We start from the raw sequence: 19,656 nt of genomic DNA on the forward strand, positions 1-19,656 counted from the left end.
ATCTTGGCCAATTTGTCTACAGGAGAAATACTCAAAATTTTTCGAAAAATTTATAACTTCTAGATAATTTTACAGCCAACCTAAATGAGTCGTTAAAATTCCCCCGGCATGTTCAGCAATTTTAGGAATGAAATTAAAAGCGATATTAAAATTTTACGACCAATTCACTATTGTATAAGTTAATAAAAACATATCCTATCAACTGCATCACATTCTTTCTGAGTTTCGATTTAGGACTAAAGGTTTCCATAAATATCCGCCAAGTTGCAATTCTATTCAATTAGGATCAATTATCACAAAAATGTTGCGAGTTTATTACTGTATATACAGTAGAGTGATTAAATATTTGTTTGTGAATGTATAATCAAATCAATTTTCTTCGTTGCCATTACTGATTGCAAAGCATTTGCATGGAGGTGATGGAGCATTTGAACGTTGAAGGTTACCAACAATTTGCACTCATGAAGCAGGACATAACAGTTATATTTTCATAAAATGAAGATCTGGTAAGTATTTTTGATTTGTCGTAAGATTTTCAGGCAAGTAATAATTTCCCATCGCCAGAAACTTTGCAGGAAATTTAAAAATTCCCAACATCCTGCAATTATGCAGGAATATCAGTCGATATTTGCCAGTGATATAATTAGAAAATATATTCTAAATCTCTAACTGTTTTAACACCAAAACAGTACAAATTCTTGCTGGATAAAGACTTGTTAAGTAGGCCTCGCCCTGCCAGTTTTAGCTCAGTTTTATCGTCCGGTGTTTGAGCTACAGGCATGCAAAGGGCAATAATTTCCCATCACAGGAATTTGCAACTGAGCAGTTCAGCCTGGTTTCCCTGGGTGACAGTAAAACGTTCTCATAACATGCCAAGTTGCACGGGGCTTTTTTCTTGAGAGTTTCAACAATTCCTAACATAGTTTCTAGATGATGACGCATTGTCAGAGTCTAAATGTTGGCGCAGTTATCTACAACCGCGAATTCGCAATGCTCTTTTTGAAACAGGATTAACGCATGTGGTTTAAATGAAACAGAAAGCACTTTTGGAATCTCATGAAAGAGTAAATACAATTCAGTAGCATTCTATAGAACATAAAAGTTCAAGCATGCAACACTTTACAAGACATTTCTTCCTAATCTCCATAATTAATATATTATTTATGTTACTGAAGAATATTTTCAGCGACTGATAAATAGACATTTCAGCATACAAGACGTCAGTGTATTACTGACATGTTACTTCGTTTATGCAATAAAAAATATAGGAGTAAAATCGGGAATTATAGGGATAATAATAGTATTCAAAAGCTACTGAGTGAAATATTTAAGTATCAGTTTATCAATTGAAAACATCTTTTAACTTGAATGGCAATGAAAGTTTTCTTTCATCAAAACTTGAAAAAAATTGACTTCTCTGCTTAAGAAGCGGTGTTTTGGCAGAATTGAATAACCTTACCCACTGGGAGTTAGAGTGGCTACGTGTGAGAATATCATATTCATGCACTCATTTCTATTAACAAATCTCTTTTTTACAGTTCAAAATAGAAACGCTTAAAAACTAAATTGAAGCCCCATCATGTGGCAAGGGATTAATGAGTAAACAAACCTTCCTTGTTTTATTAGGAATTATTTTATTTGTTTCTACCTAAACCGTTATATTTCAACCTAAACCGACTATCTCCCATGAATGAATGGTGCAAATCCGGAGACCATATTAATACATTTACAAGATTTACTATTTATCGTTTCCGATTGTTGTATAAAATATGTGTGACATTTCGTCAAAATTAAACCAATCTGCGCTTTTGCCTTGACGTAAATGCGATACGTAGAACGGAATCACATGCAAGGTCAGACTGGTACACGCTAAGACTAGTTCTGTCCTTATATTAGATATCCACCCCATGTTCAGAAACCACAGCAAAATATTAGTATGCTACCTAAAATTAGTCCCCGACTGTGAGGAAAGATTTTCAGCATGTCGCTTAGACTCAAACCACAGCGGTTCATTTGAGACAACTATTAAATATCGCTGTCCCTGCATGTTAGTATTTAACAGATAATCTTATCGAGGTAATTTGGAAACAAACTTCGGCAGACTGCTTTGTAATGCTGCCCACAATGGACCCCCACGTTTCAGGTAACATTTTCAAGTGGTACAGACATAAACCAGAGAGTTTTAGTGTAGGACAATTCCTTTATTGCACCTCCACATTCAAGAGACGTGTACTTTGGGATGGTTCCAGAGTCCATATGCCAGCATCATTAACACTCCCACGTTCCATCAAAACGGATTTCCCATATTTCAGTATCATGCATAAATCGTATTGAATCCCATATGAGAGCTTTCATCCTCGAAATTCCCACAAACATGACGCATGTGCTCCGCAAAAAAATAATGCTGGAAATATCGCCAAAATCCACATATCATCTACGTGACTATGAAGACATGTAAGGCTCGTTATTCCTTGTTAAATCCTTCAGGTTTGGCTCCTTCACTCCTACTTAATGACTAAATTTGGTCGGCGGCATGCAGCCATTGTAAATATACCTGTCCTTTTTAGACGATCAGAAAGGAAATTTCAATCATTCTTGTCAAAGTAACAAAACATTTCTTTCGGTTACGAGGCGTGTTTAGGATCCAAATAAATGAAAGATTATCATACCGAGAGTTCAATCACGATTCACGAATACTGTGGTACTGCCCACATTCCCTCTTCACGTTTAAGAGAAGTTTATGAGGAAAGTTCAGACACAAAATGGCTGTTTTTTGTGTATTTTTTTATCAATATACAGTATATATGTATACAATTTATCAATACCTATTAACAAGTGCTCTTTGGGCTAGAGACGAATTTGGGTTTATCGTCACGAATTCAGTCTTCCCAACTCCATCTCTTATTACAAGGGTGGATTCGGGGAAAACTTCCCTAAATAAGGCCTCCCGTTGTGGAACTTAATAACCTACAACGTATACACAACAAGAACATCTCTACAAGATTTCCTTCCCTATCATATTCATATCTGACTGTTTCAAATCAAACCAGGTCATAAATTTCTGGTATTCTAGCTAAGACAACATAATAGTTTTTCACGATTTGAAATGTAATAAGCTCCTAAAGTGGGCTATCAGTGTTTGCGAAAAAAAGGCAATTCGTCTGCTCTATTTTTGACACATCGGCAAGCTCCCACGAACCTAGCCGTAACATGCTTAACCCAGATTCAGGGGGGTATATATTGCTTTATTGTAAACCAACCATCCGCGTCCACCAACACTTTGAAGTTTCCGATTGTAACCTTCACAACACTTGCTACACCATTCCCTTGAGAATCTTGCCCACCCACAATTTCTATAATTATTTACTCCGTCATTCTTCAGTATTTTTCTGCCTGAAACGCTAGATCACCGAGAACGTGGCGTGAAAAATGCGCTGCATGAACATTTAGGCTCTGAATAAGTGGCCTCTCGTAAACGGAAAAAAGATTCTTTATCGCAATTAATGATTGCCCGTCAGGGTCTAAAATGTTATAGCAATTGTTTGCTAAGTGGCTATTGAAAACGCCAAAATAGATACACTTTGCGATGATGAAAAGATTAAAGTAGGTATAAGCTGTAGAACAATAAGATGTTTACACCGGTCCAACAAGACTAGATATGGATATCTATTATACGACGTACGATTCCATTCTTATATGAATAACGAAAGTAAATTGTCAGTTGAAACATATTGACAGCTAATGCATTAAAACGAAAGTGCTTAAATTGCACATTGTTATTGGGCTATGAACCTTGACGATCGCTTTTGTGCAGAATGATGTATTTTAAAAGTTGTTTTCGCTTACACATATCAGTAAGGTCACAAAAACGACTGGTAGATTATGTAGGTCTATGTGGACACGACGCGATAACATTCAACTCGTACGAGAGGCCTGGATTGAGAACCTCATTATCGAGAGATGATCAATACCGACCTAAAAAGTTAATTATGTATAAAAGTGTGGCATATAATATTTCAAATATGAATGCTATTATTAACATACTGTTTATAAAGGTGCAATGTAGCTTTTGCTTGCAATGTTTTAAGAACTACACTTCCAAAGTAATCACGTGGTAGTAGTTTGGTATATACACATATATGAAGATCAATGATTCTTCTTGCTTTTCTTCAATCACAGGTGTAATAAATCTGGGAAGAAGGTGCCTTCTCGAAAAGGAAATATCAGCAAATAGACAGTTTGTCTAAATAAACACATGCAGGCACGTATCAAAAGGCAAGCGTTCAACGACCTCTTGTTACGAAATTCACAAGGCAATAGTTGTTTCTAAGTCAGTTGTACAGAGTGACATCAAGGACGATTGATTGAAGCTGAGGTGAACATCGTTTTGTGCCCAATTCCTTTCAAACAAATTACAGGCAATAATATATCGAGCAAAACTGGTTTTGCCATTAATGCGAGATTATCACAGCGTGGCATAACGGGACGATTTTTTGGGAGGAGCAAAATACGTAATCAGAACACAATTCAGAACACTCAATTGAGGCGTGCAACAACTTGCCTCGTATAGCTGCTCAGTGATATTGTTTACGAGATTACAAAAAGACTGCAAATATCTGTTTGGTAATTCTCATCTGGTTCAGTTCGTCTTATGACACATTGAAGAATGCGGGCATAGTCAGAAGTGTCAAACCACGTGATAACTGCTTTGTAACCAAATCTATATTCTGTGTGTGGTTGCCTGACTTGCCTCGTCAATATCGTTTGAGTGTTTCGTGAATACGGAGTGCAATAATAGCAAAGACGTGTTTCACAGCAGATTTCCTTCTTGTTATATTTTGAGATATTTTACAGCAATACAGCTTCTGACTGAGATGTTTACTTATCGCACGATGTTAACAACGGATATATGAACCATAAACTTGATCCATTCCGAAACGGAGATAAACTGCTAAGTTACTGGTTTATTATAAAAAGCGCAGCGCGAGCTATGAGCTCATAGAAGCCGCGTGTTGTCACCGAGAGCTATATCATACCAAAAGACTCGAGGATACCATTTTAAGCATCGCCATGTATTTACGGCGTAAGATTCAAGGAATCATGTTTGTGATGCTGGCTGTTACAACGTAAGTATATTAAGCAATGTGTTAGTTGGAAATCCACGCATGAATTCCATGCATTTGGGTTGCATTATTAAGGTGTTTTTAGATTCATATATCTCATACCAAGTCATCCAGACTTACTGTCTACCTATATTTCATGCTCCGACGGTTAACATAAACGAACTTTAGCTCCAACAAAGTTTCTTCCCCGTATCGTCTAAGCGCTTCCATGTTATTACGGCACAGATATCGCATGTCAAGTTCGTCGCCTTTTTATTTGCCATTACGGTACGAAGTTGATAAACAGCGCGAAGTGTCACGCGTACAAAGACCTATTTGCTTAAATCAAAGTGCAAAGTAAATGTTACTAATTTGTATATATATTATGTGACATGCATTTATAAGATTGCGTGAGGGAAATAATCAGAAATGTGGAAATCATAATGACACAAAAGCACTCGACAACCTAGTGGAATATATATATATGTTTACTTTGAAGTGTTGACGAGCTTCAGATGTGTTAAAAGCACGAAGTATAAATGTTTAAAAATCAGAAGAGTAATTGGAAAAATTATTTGGCGTTCCCGAGCGCATGTTACCTGAACGCGCACAAGTCGCTAATAACGAGTGTTTGTCGGATTTAAAGCGTCCATAATGCGTCATTTTGTACGGGAGAGTTTGATTCGATTCATTAAAGCATGTGATATGTAAGTGGGAGTTTGCAGCAGCAGTTTTCAGAGGAAGGCCACTCGCTGATTGTATACAAAATAACGTATAAATATACAAATTAAACCATCCTAGGAAATGTGTCGAGGCGGCGCATAGAATGCTCTAATCGCATTATTATTGATGGTCAAAGATAACCTGTTCTCCTAAGTTAAAAAGCCTTCAATTCATCATATTTTTTTTGTCTTTAATGCTTGGTCTTATGAGAAGCCATTACGAAAGTATCATACATAATGTGTACTAAGAACCGACGTTTACCATCGCGATAAATTTACTCAAGTATATGCGATTTATTCCACGCAAGTATATACCATTTATAACCAGCAAACATGGATCATACAGCCAATCTTTTGACACTGTTCGAGCGTTAGTAGAAACGTTATGCCAACAGGAAACTTCTTTGAAAGATATTTTGACCATGCCAATTTTCAAATTATGCCTTTTAATGCTACCTTTTGCTGCGTCAGGAAACGTATACAATCAAATTTTATTATGGTACTTAGCCTTTCTTCAACTCTGGCTAAGTTTAAGTCGATAAATTTCGGGTCATCTTTAGCGTGATAACATTTTATGATAGCGTCCTCTGCCAACGGCTATACTCGAAGAAACTTATCTCGGATACTTGTAGATCCGTAGACGTCGCCTGTATCCTAAATAAATCATTGCCATAACGGAAATGTGGAAGAGGAAAATATATGGACTACATCGTGCTTTTTAGCATTCAGAAGGACTTTTTACCCTTCACAATCTATGATAAACCTAAAATTATTTAGATTCGCAATAGGCGCATTTGACCAGTCTGTTAGTTTGTTTCGTTGAAGCCCAAAACTTAATATATTTTGTGGCAGTTTTAAACAACTCAGATGAGGTAATTTTCTTTCGATTAAAGAGCTTTTGCAATCAAATTTTCACAAGGCACAAAGACGTCGACATTCAATTCAGATGAACGAGATTTATGAAAAGCTTTTTACAGTAAACGCGCAATCAGAACATTGCATAATATATATTAGATAATGAAACCTTTCCTGCAAACATTCTTCAAATGCAGTAATTTTAACATATCGGAACTCAACGTTTCTAATTTTGGGCAACCTATCCGTAGAAGGCCAGAGACCGCTGCTTAAAGCGTTCAAAATTCCGTTTTTGGTGTAATTCTTGCGAGAAAAACAAGGTAATAGCCAACTGTTTGAAGGTTTTAGATTCCAGTTCAAGTAGCGAGATACATATTTTAAGCCATTTTGGCAGATCCACACTTTGAACAGGAATATTCTTCGACGTTTCGAGAAAAAAATGTTTTTCACTAATTTTCAGCGATGTCTAGAAGATTGAAATAGTTGCGGGGATGCTTGGAAGCAATTCATAGCTTCCTGCACTTGCTGGAATTCGCATCGTTCGTGACATTGACCTCTCCTATATAAATATCCCCGCATATCGCGTTCAAAGAATATCTGCCGAATATTGCGTACGGATCAAATAAAAGGTGTTTTAGATTTCCTAGTTTATTCCGCGATGACAGAATCAACCTTTTATAGACTAGATCAAAACCTCAAAATAACATCCTGTTCGGATGAATCCTGCATGCGAACGTTTATAATTTAAATCATAAATGCGATATGTATAAAGTTTGACATGGTTTAGCTATATTCATGCAACAACGTAGCTTCATCGCCAATATGGCGCGGGTGAAATTGCTTCCATATTGGTTTATTAGGAAAGCGAACAGTGTTTATTACTAATTGAAAATGTACTTATATAGAAACAACCATAATCACTTCTTTTAGTTTCAACTATGTAAGACTGCCACACACTCTAATGAAAGCATTGCGACTATTTTCAACAGTTGCATGGTTAACCATGGTATACACAATATGGTAAAATAAAAAAAAAACACAACAGATTTTTATGCGTGTTGAACTGAAAACAGCGTGTCTCGTCATGCAACAAGCGTAGTCAATTGAAAATATGGGAAGTTATTCGCCAAAGAAAACTGTGTAAAGACTTTTGAGAAATTAAACATCTTTATAACCGCGTCTTTCTGACAATAACAAAGTTCATTGATTTCAGCCATATATGCTGTTGCTTGTTGGCATGAAATGAATATTCAATTTTTAAATTTTGCTTAATTAATAAATAGGCTTTGAAAATACTGTTATTTAAATAGATTTTACCGAAATGAAAGAGGCACAACACGGCACTGCCGACGGATCGAGCACTGACGTAATATAAGCATTTGCCAAATGTTTCGTGTTTTTTCGAGACAGATTCTCAATAAGACGAAAACGAAATCTTTGTGGCAGGCGATAGTATATTGAACTGACAGCATTTCTTGTGATACTGAAATCCCTCATGCGAGAGATTGGTCAAGCTGAAGACGTTGAAATTCCTCTCAAGACACGCGTGTTTTGCGGTTTTAAACTGAATAGTCGAATTAAGTAAAAAAAAAGACAGTTTACTTTGCATTAACTGCGCTTTATCAGATCACTCATCTCGTTGGAATATGGGGAAGAAAATAAAACACGGCGAATGAAATTTGCGTGGTACGCATTGACGCTAGTTTTCAGAAGCAAAAAAGCGCAGATGATGAAGGTTTCGCCGAATTACAATGCGGCAGTGCGTTTTCGCTAATCCCTGTCTGCCAATGCTTCCAATGACCCGCGGGCAAACATGTTTTGCTTGAAAAATTCTAAAAAATCGCGCACAACTGCCAAATGACATGCATTCTGCCATGTGAAATGCACACACGGCTTTTAATCTGTCTATGACTCTATGATAGCGTTCTCCCTGAAGTTACAATAGCTGTAGCGCCCATAATGGCATTCACCTTGAAGTCTTATAACGTATTGCTGTATAGAAAAATGTCTCGTGCACAATGAAATCAGAGTGGTGTAAAGAATAACATTTTACAAGTCCTTTACGTCGAATAGTATGTTTGAATTTAAGAGGATTAGCCTGGAATCTTTCACAAGAATGTTTAGTAAACATCTCAAAATAAGAGCCGGAAATGGCACGTTATTTTAAAACAGTTTATGATATCCACCATTGCATGCATATGTATAATAATTACAAAACAAAACGCGGGGGTCTTGTAAGCGTGTATAGCCGTATATATTCTTCCGACGGCGTCTGTCACTTTCCAAATAGCCCGGAAAACAAATCGCGTGCGTTCTAGCATTAATAAATTGGTCCACTACGAGTCCCCAGTCATTTTTAAAGATATTTATATATAATCCCCAGTATTGACAACAAAATATTCATCTTTATAATAACTTTATTCTACAGGGCAACTTTGACGTCAACAAACTCGTCGCCAGCAATTGTAAGTAACTGTATATTTCTTTAAAAACAATGTATTTGTATGTATCTTTGAATTGTTTCCAAAGTACCCCATGCAAAGACCACTGTATTATGCGGCCGCCCATGCATCTGGGTTAGTTGAGTGAGTGAGGATTTTCATGACTACGCCCTGCATGGTATACAACAACAAATTCCATTAATGTTTCCTTTGTCATTGAAAACCTTAACTCAATGCGCGAGGAATAGACGGCTGTCACCTATTATTAGACCCTCAGAGACAAACAATTCGCCTGTGGCTTTGAAACCAGTTTGCTACCAGAGTGTTTCCATTGTTCTATATCATCTTCCTTTTTCTTTGAAAACCTGTTTTTTCTCTTCCACCCGTCAAAAAACATTAAATAATCACATCTTTCGCGTTCAGAGTTCAACGTTTCGGGAGGACAACCATAATTAAATTAGCTATATACTGGATAAGGAGGCATCCTGTTTTAATTCAGTGACCCGATTTTCAAGCTATGATATTCGTAATCACATCGCGGATTAATAGATGTGTGAAATTTCTAAGCAAAGCTAAATCTCTTCGTTTTCATAAAGTAATATAAAGGCTGCAGCAAATATATTGGTTGTGTCTTGTGAAACGTTTTAAATGACGGCATAATGGCATAGTGGTCATGTTCAATTGTCCTGACTAATTATCCAATCACAAATTTAGATCTGAAGAACAGGTCATTGATAATTCATTATTTCATTAGAAGTTTCTAGCAACTACTAGAAACGTATAGACTTTAAGCTCTCTCCACACGATCCAATTTTTTTTGACGCATCTTTTGACGCATGTTTTTCAGTCTTTATAATTGCAATGTGCATGGGAGAAAACTAAAAATATTGCAGTGCTGCTTTATCGATAACAGACTACATTCCATACTTCAAAAGTAATTTGGATCCGACAAAATTGGATTGTGTGAAACAGACCTTAAGACATCTCAACAATAGAAGATTACATATTTAAGTAGGACCATTCAAACTCGCCGCTTTTAAATCAATGGATTCATAACAGATGCGTGACCAGTCTTGGTATATTGTAGTAGCTAATATGGTGTCTATAATACTGTGCCATTTATCTATCAACTTACATCGACATATTGACCTGAGGCACAATATATATCAGCATACCATCAATTGCATTCCAAGTATAGTTTGATGTGATTAAGATTGCATTATTTAGCTTCAAGTTGTTGAAAACGAGTAAGGAAATTAATAAAAAGCTTTCAAATTAAAAGAAAAAAAACTATGCTATATAAGTACTTCGTCAATGTCAACCAAAAACATATTGAATTTGCCCACGGTCCAGATGAATCGTAGAGGAATGATATTTTTATGCAAACATTCATTAGCACTACTTAAATGAGTGGGTTGGGATTTGGAGCACACAAGCTTAGATTAGCTATCAAGTCACGCCATAGCGAATCACACCATGGTGATATAACATACAATACAAATAATGAATTCACAATATTTAAGCATGTATCAGATAATCACTGATAAACCTGTGGCCCGACTACCAGCATTTGAAACAGTTCGTGGTAGAGTAGAATACCTCTTGGGGGATGCATTGGATTAAAAAAATTTAATTAAATTTGTCTGCAATAGGAAATTGACTACATTTTCAGACAATCCCATGTGTCTACGTGGGGTGTTTCTGCATGTTAAATACAAAAATAATCGTTCATAGAAATTCGCAAATGTATAGTTTTATGAAAAGCCGTAACTAAGACTTCCTACGGAGAAGATTTTGGTGTGCATATACAGCAAATCAAAGCCGAATTGAATCGTGAGGCGTATTGCTATTTCAATACCTGACACAACGCTGTCGTGCGAATTATATAGATTAAAACTGATGGGATTTGATATAACAGCATCTAAAGATATCCTTATCAAAGTTTGTTCTAACGACTGTTGAAATATATATAACTTGCATTGACGTGTGCAACTTGTTGAAAAATACACCACAAAGTTTTTAGTTTAAAAAATGAAGAAATCTTTATCACGAAAGCCTCTCCCTTTTTCAAATAAACATGTTGCGACTCTCAGGCCAATATGTAGTTTCCCGCCACCTTTCCGACCTTTAAGAGTGTTGAATTTGTACTTCCTCAAAAACAGTAGACAAAGATTCACCTTTTTGAAATGAAAGCAAATGCTCAACATTCCTCCACTACACCATGGCATTTCTGCTCAACATTCCTCCACTACACCATGGCATTTCTCTATGCGAAACATTTTTGTAATCTTTCAAAGAATACTATATAGTTTCAGAATCTTCCGTATACACAAGAGAAGTCAGCAAAAACTACAATTGCTCAATTAAACACCTTCCTCTCTCTCAAAGTTATGCAGATTTGTTAAATTAACAGCCATTTGACACAAGAAAGGCCTTTATATTAAACCACTAGTGAAACTTTAATATAACCGAGGAGCAGCGTGGCAGCGTCTTCAAACAACTTAGCATCAAATGTGGTATAACAACTGCCTAAAATAGACAAAACACTTCTCGATGTTTCGACCTGAGGGCCTTCGTCAGGAGAGTTAGTACATTCACACTAACTCTCCTGACGAAGGCCCTCATGTCGAAACGTCGAGAAGTGTTTTGTCTATTTTAGGCAGTTGTTATACCACATTTGATACTAAAACTTTATCATAATAGCGCATTTTAAAGGCCATTTACTCTATGGGATGCCTACAAGCTACCTCTTCAAAACATAGGCCGATATTTTGAAATATTTTTTATGTGTTTCAGGATTTGTCGAAAGTATATCTGAATGACGTTAATAGCAAACCACAGTTGAAATATCTTCAACTATATAACAGACTCACTGATACATATGTCAGAATAACCACTACAGCTATTGACGTGAAATCAATTAATCAAAGCGATCCTGACAGTAAGTATAATCGTAAATCGTGCAGATTGAATGTATCGTGTTAAAAAAAAGCATCGAAAAAATACCCATCTCTAAAGTATATCAGTTCATAACCAGGGGTGTTATGCCAAAATTTTAACAAAAGATTGTTGAATATAAAGAGAAAGTTGAACTTCATTAGAGTGGTGGCTTTTTACCGACACGAATTGGATCAAGCGAAAAAAATCTTTGAGAAATCATATGCTTGTTGGCGGATTGTAAAAATAGAATAGCCTTGTAATTGACGTTATCATTATCATGAGGAATTGGTCCCCTTTCTAACTTTTAGCAACAGCAAGGGGGCAAAGCTCCTGAGACCAACACTTCTTGTTCTGAACTATTCTAGAAGATTTTGTATCCTCAAAACGTCTTGTCAGTTTGCAATCTGCTCTTTCTCCGATGACCCATTAGCAACGTAAATACACACTGTGTTAGGAGATTAAAAGTTTTGTTTAATTTATTAATGAATTAAGGGTATTTATTCTGCATGTCCATCGCCTGTGTTTTAAAAGCTCACTTACACTCAAACTCGTTGAGTGGCAGATCTTGATTACATCGTAGCGAATCAATGACAACGAAGGAAAGCTTCATGAATTTGAATGTTCAACATTAAATCTTGCTATTGATTGAGAAAAGACTCTTTTATTAGTCAGCAATAACACAATTTCTATAAGTCACCCTCAAAAATGAGCGTCAGTGATCTTTTAGAATATAGGCGTGTGACCCTCCGAGATTCCAAGGGCGCATGCGCCGTTTCTTCAACCACGCTCATAAGATGGTAATTGTGATACTTGTTACGTGCCGACGTACTGACAGATTTCGCCTTAACCTTGCCCCGAGGTCAATGCCAACCATTGTCATTTAATTTAATCCGATTAAACAGACGACTGGCATATTATTTTCTGCATACACCGTGTTGCCTTGAGATTGTTATGAAGTTGAGAAACAACAGACGCGGATATAAAACGATCTATTTTCGGAAAGGCGCTATCTGTATAAACAGACCTTACAACACAACCATGTTCTATTGATACCCCGACCCCTCTTTGCTTCACATCCAAGTGACAAAGTGCTTCCTGTCCACAATTGAGCGTAGTTGCGTGAAGGCAATACCCAACTGGGTAACACATTCCGAAGACAGATCTCGCTAGAGATTAACAACAATCCCGGGCAATTATCGCGATTAAAAAACGGATTTATCTGGATTAGTTGACTAAAAAAGCAACTTGAAAAAACTTCGAATATCTCACAGAATCTGTTTATGACATTATGACATAGAAATTGAAATAGGGTTTAGCATGTTTTTGAGGAAGTCTGCGAATTGTTTAAGAACTTGTATATTTATTGTGAGGGATGTGAAATAGTCCTCGTCTTGACGTAATCTTGAAGAACCTCGTTTTGGATACTTGACAATTTGACGTCAAATTCGATGACATGCGTCAAAGGATGATCTTGCAACTTGGCTTACTTCATAGCGACCTTTCACGAAGAGAAATCTTCTTATATAGTTTCATTTCACGAATAAAATTTAATTCAGATACAAAAGCGATTCCATTCCCAAATCCAAAACTACTCGAAATCTTCTTAAATTGTACACAAATACTGTGTTGTATTTTTTTGTATTTTTTTTCTATAGTGCACTACGTTGCACTAGAATTAATTCAATGCATATTATAGATAATATAATATCATTCGCCATTACAAGCATATATTTACCACCGTAGGATGTGGGTTGTTGCAAAAATCAATAGTTTGGGTTACTTTCAAAATCTTCAGTTCAAGTTCAAAGTGGTTTCAAACCTAACAGCTCTGCCAATACAAAAAAAACACACACATAATCGTATATTGGCTGTGAACTCGTGAAGGAATGAAAGAATCGTGCACTTAAAGATCAGTTGTGAAAGCGATCAAAGTATTACTCAAACGAAGTGCACAATATGCCCCAATTACTATACAAAGATTTCTCAATTGCTCCTTAGAAAAATTTACATGACAATTACCAAGTCTAAAGGATACGAGCAATATACCTTCAGGGCCTGTTAAGATCATTGGTGGAAACAGTTTCATCGAAGACACTAGAAAAGTTCTAAAATCTAGTAAGACTTGCAGAATTGAAGGTTCAAGGTTATCCAGTTAAACGAAAGTAAAGCAAATGATTATAAGACAACAGGGAACGTCGCGAGGAATGTAACTAGGTCTCAGGCCCTCCGGCAGAAATCGAGCCAACTTTTTTGAGATTTAACTTTGTTACAACAACATTTCTTGTTATAAACGAGTATCTTTGTTTTCCAAAAGACGTTGCTCTCATACGCATGTGATTGTGATTTAAATTGTGCTCAGGTATAATAGTCATGAGGGAAGAGAGTGCGTTGAAGCATTGAGAGAATTCTTTTCAACTTCGGAACGCCCATATGATAGCGGCATAGCGCATGGTTTGAGAGCCACTTGTTACGCTTCTTCAAGCTCCAACGACATCTTGAAATAGTAAATTTCTGTGGTGCTAATAACAACTATTAAAATATCATAGTTGAAAAACATCCACCCATCCACGCCTGCCGCGAGGCTTACACCGTTTGAGACCTTATGCCTCGAGTGATAAGACTTGAAGTCTTTTTAACAGTTCAACGCTATGGTGCTCTACGGTTACACCGAAAAAGCTACCGGACAAATACAACCTCTCTGTAGTGACTAGTGAATATATTCTATAGTTCATATGAACATCGAGAAACTAATCAAATCAATACCAGATAAATTTGAAGAATTAGCTCTCCACTTTAAAATGTGTAACATATTAAAACGCTGTTTTGTTTTTTTTTTAAGCCTATTTACAAATCGACATGTTTGGTCCCACGATGCTCGCAATAAGACGCTATCCTAACGGTAAATACGTTTGCCACAACACCAAATCGGGAAATGTCGAATTGAAGGTAGGTTCGGATTTTGGTACAGATTTTTCTAAGGGCATGCAACTTGTACGTTATAAGAGACCTTAAAATTGGCTTTTTCGCTAACGACCGCGGTTGCATGTGTTTAACCACACTACCTTCTCACTAATCTCGTCCAATCATCAACGTTTTACATAATAAAACTTGTGATATTTGGCAGTAATGTTAAGGGAGTCGCCGCAATGTATTTGAGCAAGCAGTAAATCCTGCATTTGCAATCGTTCTTTTAACGACTGCATGAACGGCTGTGAGTGTACTTATGCAGGCAGTCACCAAGCTAAGTTACAAGCTCTCTATTAACCTATTTTTCACGAGTGGAAAACTGGAACACGCTCGGTTTATTTTAAATGTTTTCTATAACTCATATGTTCTTATTGTTTGCCTTTAGACAGTCCAACAAATACCAAATAATTTGGAATGCGTGTTTCACAGAATTCCGAATAAAGATTCGTACCATTCGTACAGATCTGAATTCAATCAAACATGGTTGTTGGCTTTTTACGGGAAAGGAGGTAAAACAGGCAGACCGAAAAAAGGTTCAAAGACCTCACTAAAGAATAAAGGTTCGATGTATTTAGAAATGCCATTAAAACTGCCGAAACGAAATGGATCGTAAGGCTAATGAATTGTTAAGATCTCATCGTAGTTATTTAAATGTATAATTTATTTATTTAAGTATTAAAATAATTGAGATATTTATAAGATGGCAAAACTGATAAAATGCTGGCCATTTGGCATTGATGTGCCTGAATCATGCATGCATACAAACAATGTGACCGCTTCAATGACAAGATTTCAGCAGGTTCTAATTGATCAAAATATCCAATTTAAATGTATTTCTCAAGAAATTTGAAATGTAGGTTTTGTGTATACGATAAGTGAGTATATTATCATTCGAAAATGGATTGCTAAAAACGTCTATATGGTCTATATTAGAATAAAACTCCTGGAGTAAAGTATTTTTAGATAAATGTGAAAGTATTTCAGTATGTCAGTAAAAATTTGCGTCAATTGCACGCTATATACAACCTGGACAAGATGGTTTATTATTCATGTTTTAAGCTGTGATATTTAAGTGAATTCATTCACGAGAGGTATGGAAGTATGACTTATCTAACCCCCAACGAAACAGATAGCAAACGTAGATTTGATCAGAATGCATGTATATACCGACCTAGAATGCATTCTCATCCATACACTCAGTTTTTGCTGAACAAAACAAACGAGTCCTCGTTGGTAAAAATATTAAAAGTTCTTTTACAAATTCCTACCTTGATTTAGCAAGGCCATGAAAATGATGAAATCATTATGACTGATAAACCATCGGTTCCATGTCTACCTAAATAGGAAATATAAACTAGTTTCAGCTGGTACAGCAGTAATTCGTACTCTTAGTAGCTTACTGTGCCTGGGTAAAACTGAACAGCGAATGAACATCACAGAGCCTTTTTTAACATATAGCCTGGGGAAGGGCAAGGCCCCTAACCACTTTGTTAAGTCTAGCATTTGCTCCAGCCCCTGATAAAAATCCCCGTTTTAAAAGATATTTAAAGTAAAGTAAAGTAAAATAAAGATTACTTCAGTTCAAGATAATGCATTAGCACGTTTGTATCTAAAAGAGATCCTGGATTATCAATTGTGGTAACAATTGCATGGTGACTCATTTGAGTGCGACTACTCAGGCACATTAAAAACTGTAAATTTCAGCAAAAAAATCGTACTTTAAAAGCTTTTACAATGCGAAAGGGTAGATTGTTAAGAATCTTGACAGGATTTTATGTTCCACTATAGGAATTGTATAAAAATAAGCCAAATTATTGCATGATACGGCAATAGTTGAACTTTGCAGGACAGACAAAGGCTATATAAAATTACAAACTCGAACTTTTATACGTTTATCACAGAAGTTGTATATGAAATACTCGATTGTTCAATGATATCGTTTCTATTATGCTTTAAAAGTTTCGTAATGATGTACAAATAAAATTGAATAAATTATAAAACGTGTATCAATCCGTCTGACCAAACCGCGTAGTATATAGGCCTGGCACGAAGTACAAACCTTTCCTGCATCCCCGAGCCCGCGATTCCTCTGGCCAGAAATCCTGGCTTCCGGTTTGCAACGGTTTTTTGTATTCCAACATTGAAACAGCGTGAACGACCAATCAAAATCATTTCTGATTTTGATTATCCCAGAGCCTTTGTTTTCTCGCCAGAGGAATCGCGGGCTCGGGGAACGAGATTGCATTTAAATCATCCTCGTACCCAGATCATTAAAACCAACTTTTCCCCAAAGCTCCAGCTACTCTCCCCCCTCCCGATGTGCCAAGGTCCGCCTGACGGACATCAGTCGACGCCATGTCGACTTCTATTTGCATCAGCTAAATGCATCATTTCATGTAGGGATTAATTAGTTCTGCTCCCTCAAGGCTGTTTTCCACTTACGCGTTTTTTATACGCACGTACACGCACGTTAAAGTCGAAATCCTTTTATACAGGGTGTCCCAAAAAAAACGAAAACCTTTGAAATCACGTATTAGAGTTTGAATGCCTAAGCACTCTGTTGGGACCCACAGGTGTGTAAATGTTTGCCATAAGCATTTTTATGCATGCATATGATGCAGTAAAATTTGCTCGTATGCGAATAGATATTTATTAACAATATACTAGACGTTCTTATCAGAAGGAAAAATTGCTGCCGAAGATCTGAATGAAAAATCTTTACAATATAACCAGGGAGCAGCGTGGAAGTGTCTTCAAACAACTTAGCATCAAATGTGGTATAACAACTGCCTAAAATAGACAAAACACTTCTCAAAAGTGCTAAGTTAAAAATCTTTATTTAAATGTTCAGATGAATTTTACGGATAACAGTTTTATTCAGAAACAAGGGCAACAGTGTGACATTAATGAGGGCACAATAACAAGATTCATTAACATAACTTGAATAAAAAGAACCAGCAGCATACAGTTAATCATACTTGATTATATATGATTATAAGGAAAACTTTGATATGTAAACATTTGAACAAATATATAATTTATTACAAAATATAACAAATTCAATATAACAACTATAAAACTGCTATTGGCAAGATAAAACTGACTAAGAAGTTACAGATCTATGATGCCTAAGTATTAATTGATAAGCTTTCCTGATATTCAATAGAGTAACAATCTATATGTAAATATATCCCCCGCTAACTCGAACTCTCAAGAAAAACTGTTCGAGTTAACCAGGATTGGTGTGAGATTACGTTTATATTTACATACATGACAGGCTGAGGTAAAAGTTAATCATACTTTCTACATTCTAATGTAGTAAATTTGGGCATAATTTAATTTGCATTTTCTAAACACTTTGATTCGTTTTGTAATTACTGCAGTTTACTCTGTTATTTTTGTTTCATGTCCATTGATGCATTGAAGGTAACAAAGTATTCACCATGCACCTTTATTTAACTAAGGTCTGCATGTATCATAGGTCAAACTTGCTCTAATTCACCCTGGCAAACATTAATTGCAGTGCCTGGTAGCATTATGTGAATTGCACATGATCTAGACATCTACAAATATTGAGGAAAGATATCATTCATAAAATACTGGCGGATTCATAAAATATGTATGATTACCCTCTCATGCTTTACTGACACTGTTTGTGTCTCAACTCTCAAATATTGGTGTCTGTAATTTGTAAATACTATTTACTCTCTCAGACTCTCAATGGGACTTGCCGCATAAAATTGTGTTCAGTTGTCTCTAACATGTACAATGATTGGGCTAATCCTTTGTGTCCCTCCAGTATATGTTGAGCCTCATGGGCAAAGTCATGCTGATGACTTTAGGGTTTTAAAAAACGGGCAGATCATCTATCTGTAGTTGTTATGACAAAACACAGCCGATATGTCGACTTATTAAATGAACATAATTGTACTGGTACAGTCTAGAACTAAGTGTCAGTTCAGAGCTTTTACATACAGTTTTCTCCCTTTGATATACTAACATATGTTGGTAAGTTTTCCACAGACAAAAAATCTACACCTGACGGTAAGACTATAAAGCCCCTATTAAGAGCTTTTATGTACATTTTGTTCCCTTGTAATAAGACATTATTAAATGTAATCTTCGACCACGACGATAAGGGAAAATTTCGGGCCGTAAGAAGCACCGATAAACTAATAAAAGCACATTGTTTGCCTCTCGAGTAAATACTAAAAAGTTCATCACCTTGATGGGAATCGGCAGAAAGGAAAAAACCATACTTACTTGGCAGTTTGCATTCGCACTCCAGCACATCGATATTTGCACACGCGTTACAAATTACAATTTAGAAGATATAATCCGTACGTCCCCCCTTTAATTTTTTAAACATACGCACGCTTAATTATTCCCCCGGAACAAAAATCTTTCCGGACAGACAGACAGAATCAAATCCAAATTTCGACAATACATAAATGCGCACAAAAGCCTGGGTCGAGTAAACTCTGAAGAAACATCAGTACGTTCAGTACGTCCAGAATAGTGTGCTGCCTCGCTGAGGCTCGGCAGCAATAAATATGCATCTCAATCACCATGACCTTCGTCATGTCCCTTTTCTTTAGCAAAATCATCTCATCTCTGCATATTTTAGTA

The 19,656-nt window shown here is 36.3% G+C and overlaps 1 protein-coding gene across 2 annotated transcripts; it reads left to right on the forward strand.

The window, feature by feature from the left end:
* The first annotated feature begins 449 nt into the window (after positions 1-449).
* LOC114522147 (fibroblast growth factor 8-like) lies at positions 450-16,314 on the forward strand. 2 transcript variants are annotated; one of them, XM_028542777.1, is made up of 6 exons: positions 450-506; positions 4,180-5,126; positions 9,108-9,144; positions 11,917-12,061; positions 14,900-15,006; positions 15,413-16,314. In XM_028542777.1, the coding sequence occupies exons 2-6, from the start codon at positions 5,071-5,073 to the stop codon at positions 15,638-15,640; spliced, it is 573 nt and encodes a 190-aa protein (XP_028398578.1). In that variant the 5' UTR covers positions 450-506; positions 4,180-5,070; the 3' UTR covers positions 15,641-16,314. The 2 variants fall into 2 exon arrangements, with proteins under 2 accessions (XP_028398578.1, XP_028398577.1); XM_028542776.1 differs by lacking the exon at positions 450-506 and adding an exon at positions 3,828-3,991.
* Positions 16,315-19,656: the final 3,342 nt, after the last annotated feature.

The sequence above is a fragment of the Dendronephthya gigantea genome, unplaced genomic scaffold (assembly GCF_004324835.1).
Source record: "Dendronephthya gigantea isolate DGI-Jeju-01 unplaced genomic scaffold, DenGig_1.0 000022F, whole genome shotgun sequence".
Classification (NCBI taxonomy): Eukaryota; Metazoa; Cnidaria; class Anthozoa; order Malacalcyonacea; family Nephtheidae; genus Dendronephthya; species Dendronephthya gigantea.

Excerpts from the sequence above, each read along its gene's own strand:
- LOC114522147 (XM_028542777.1), top strand. The coding sequence starts at position 5,071 with ATGTATTTACGGCGTAAGATTCAAGGAATCATGTTTGTGATGCTGGCT. Across the intron at positions 5,127-9,107 it reads GTGATGCTGGCTGTTACAAC|GGCAACTTTGACGTCAACAA; the intron begins GTAAGTATATTA and ends TTTATTCTACAG. Across the intron at positions 9,145-11,916 it reads CAAACTCGTCGCCAGCAATT|GATTTGTCGAAAGTATATCT; the intron begins GTAAGTAACTGT and ends TATGTGTTTCAG.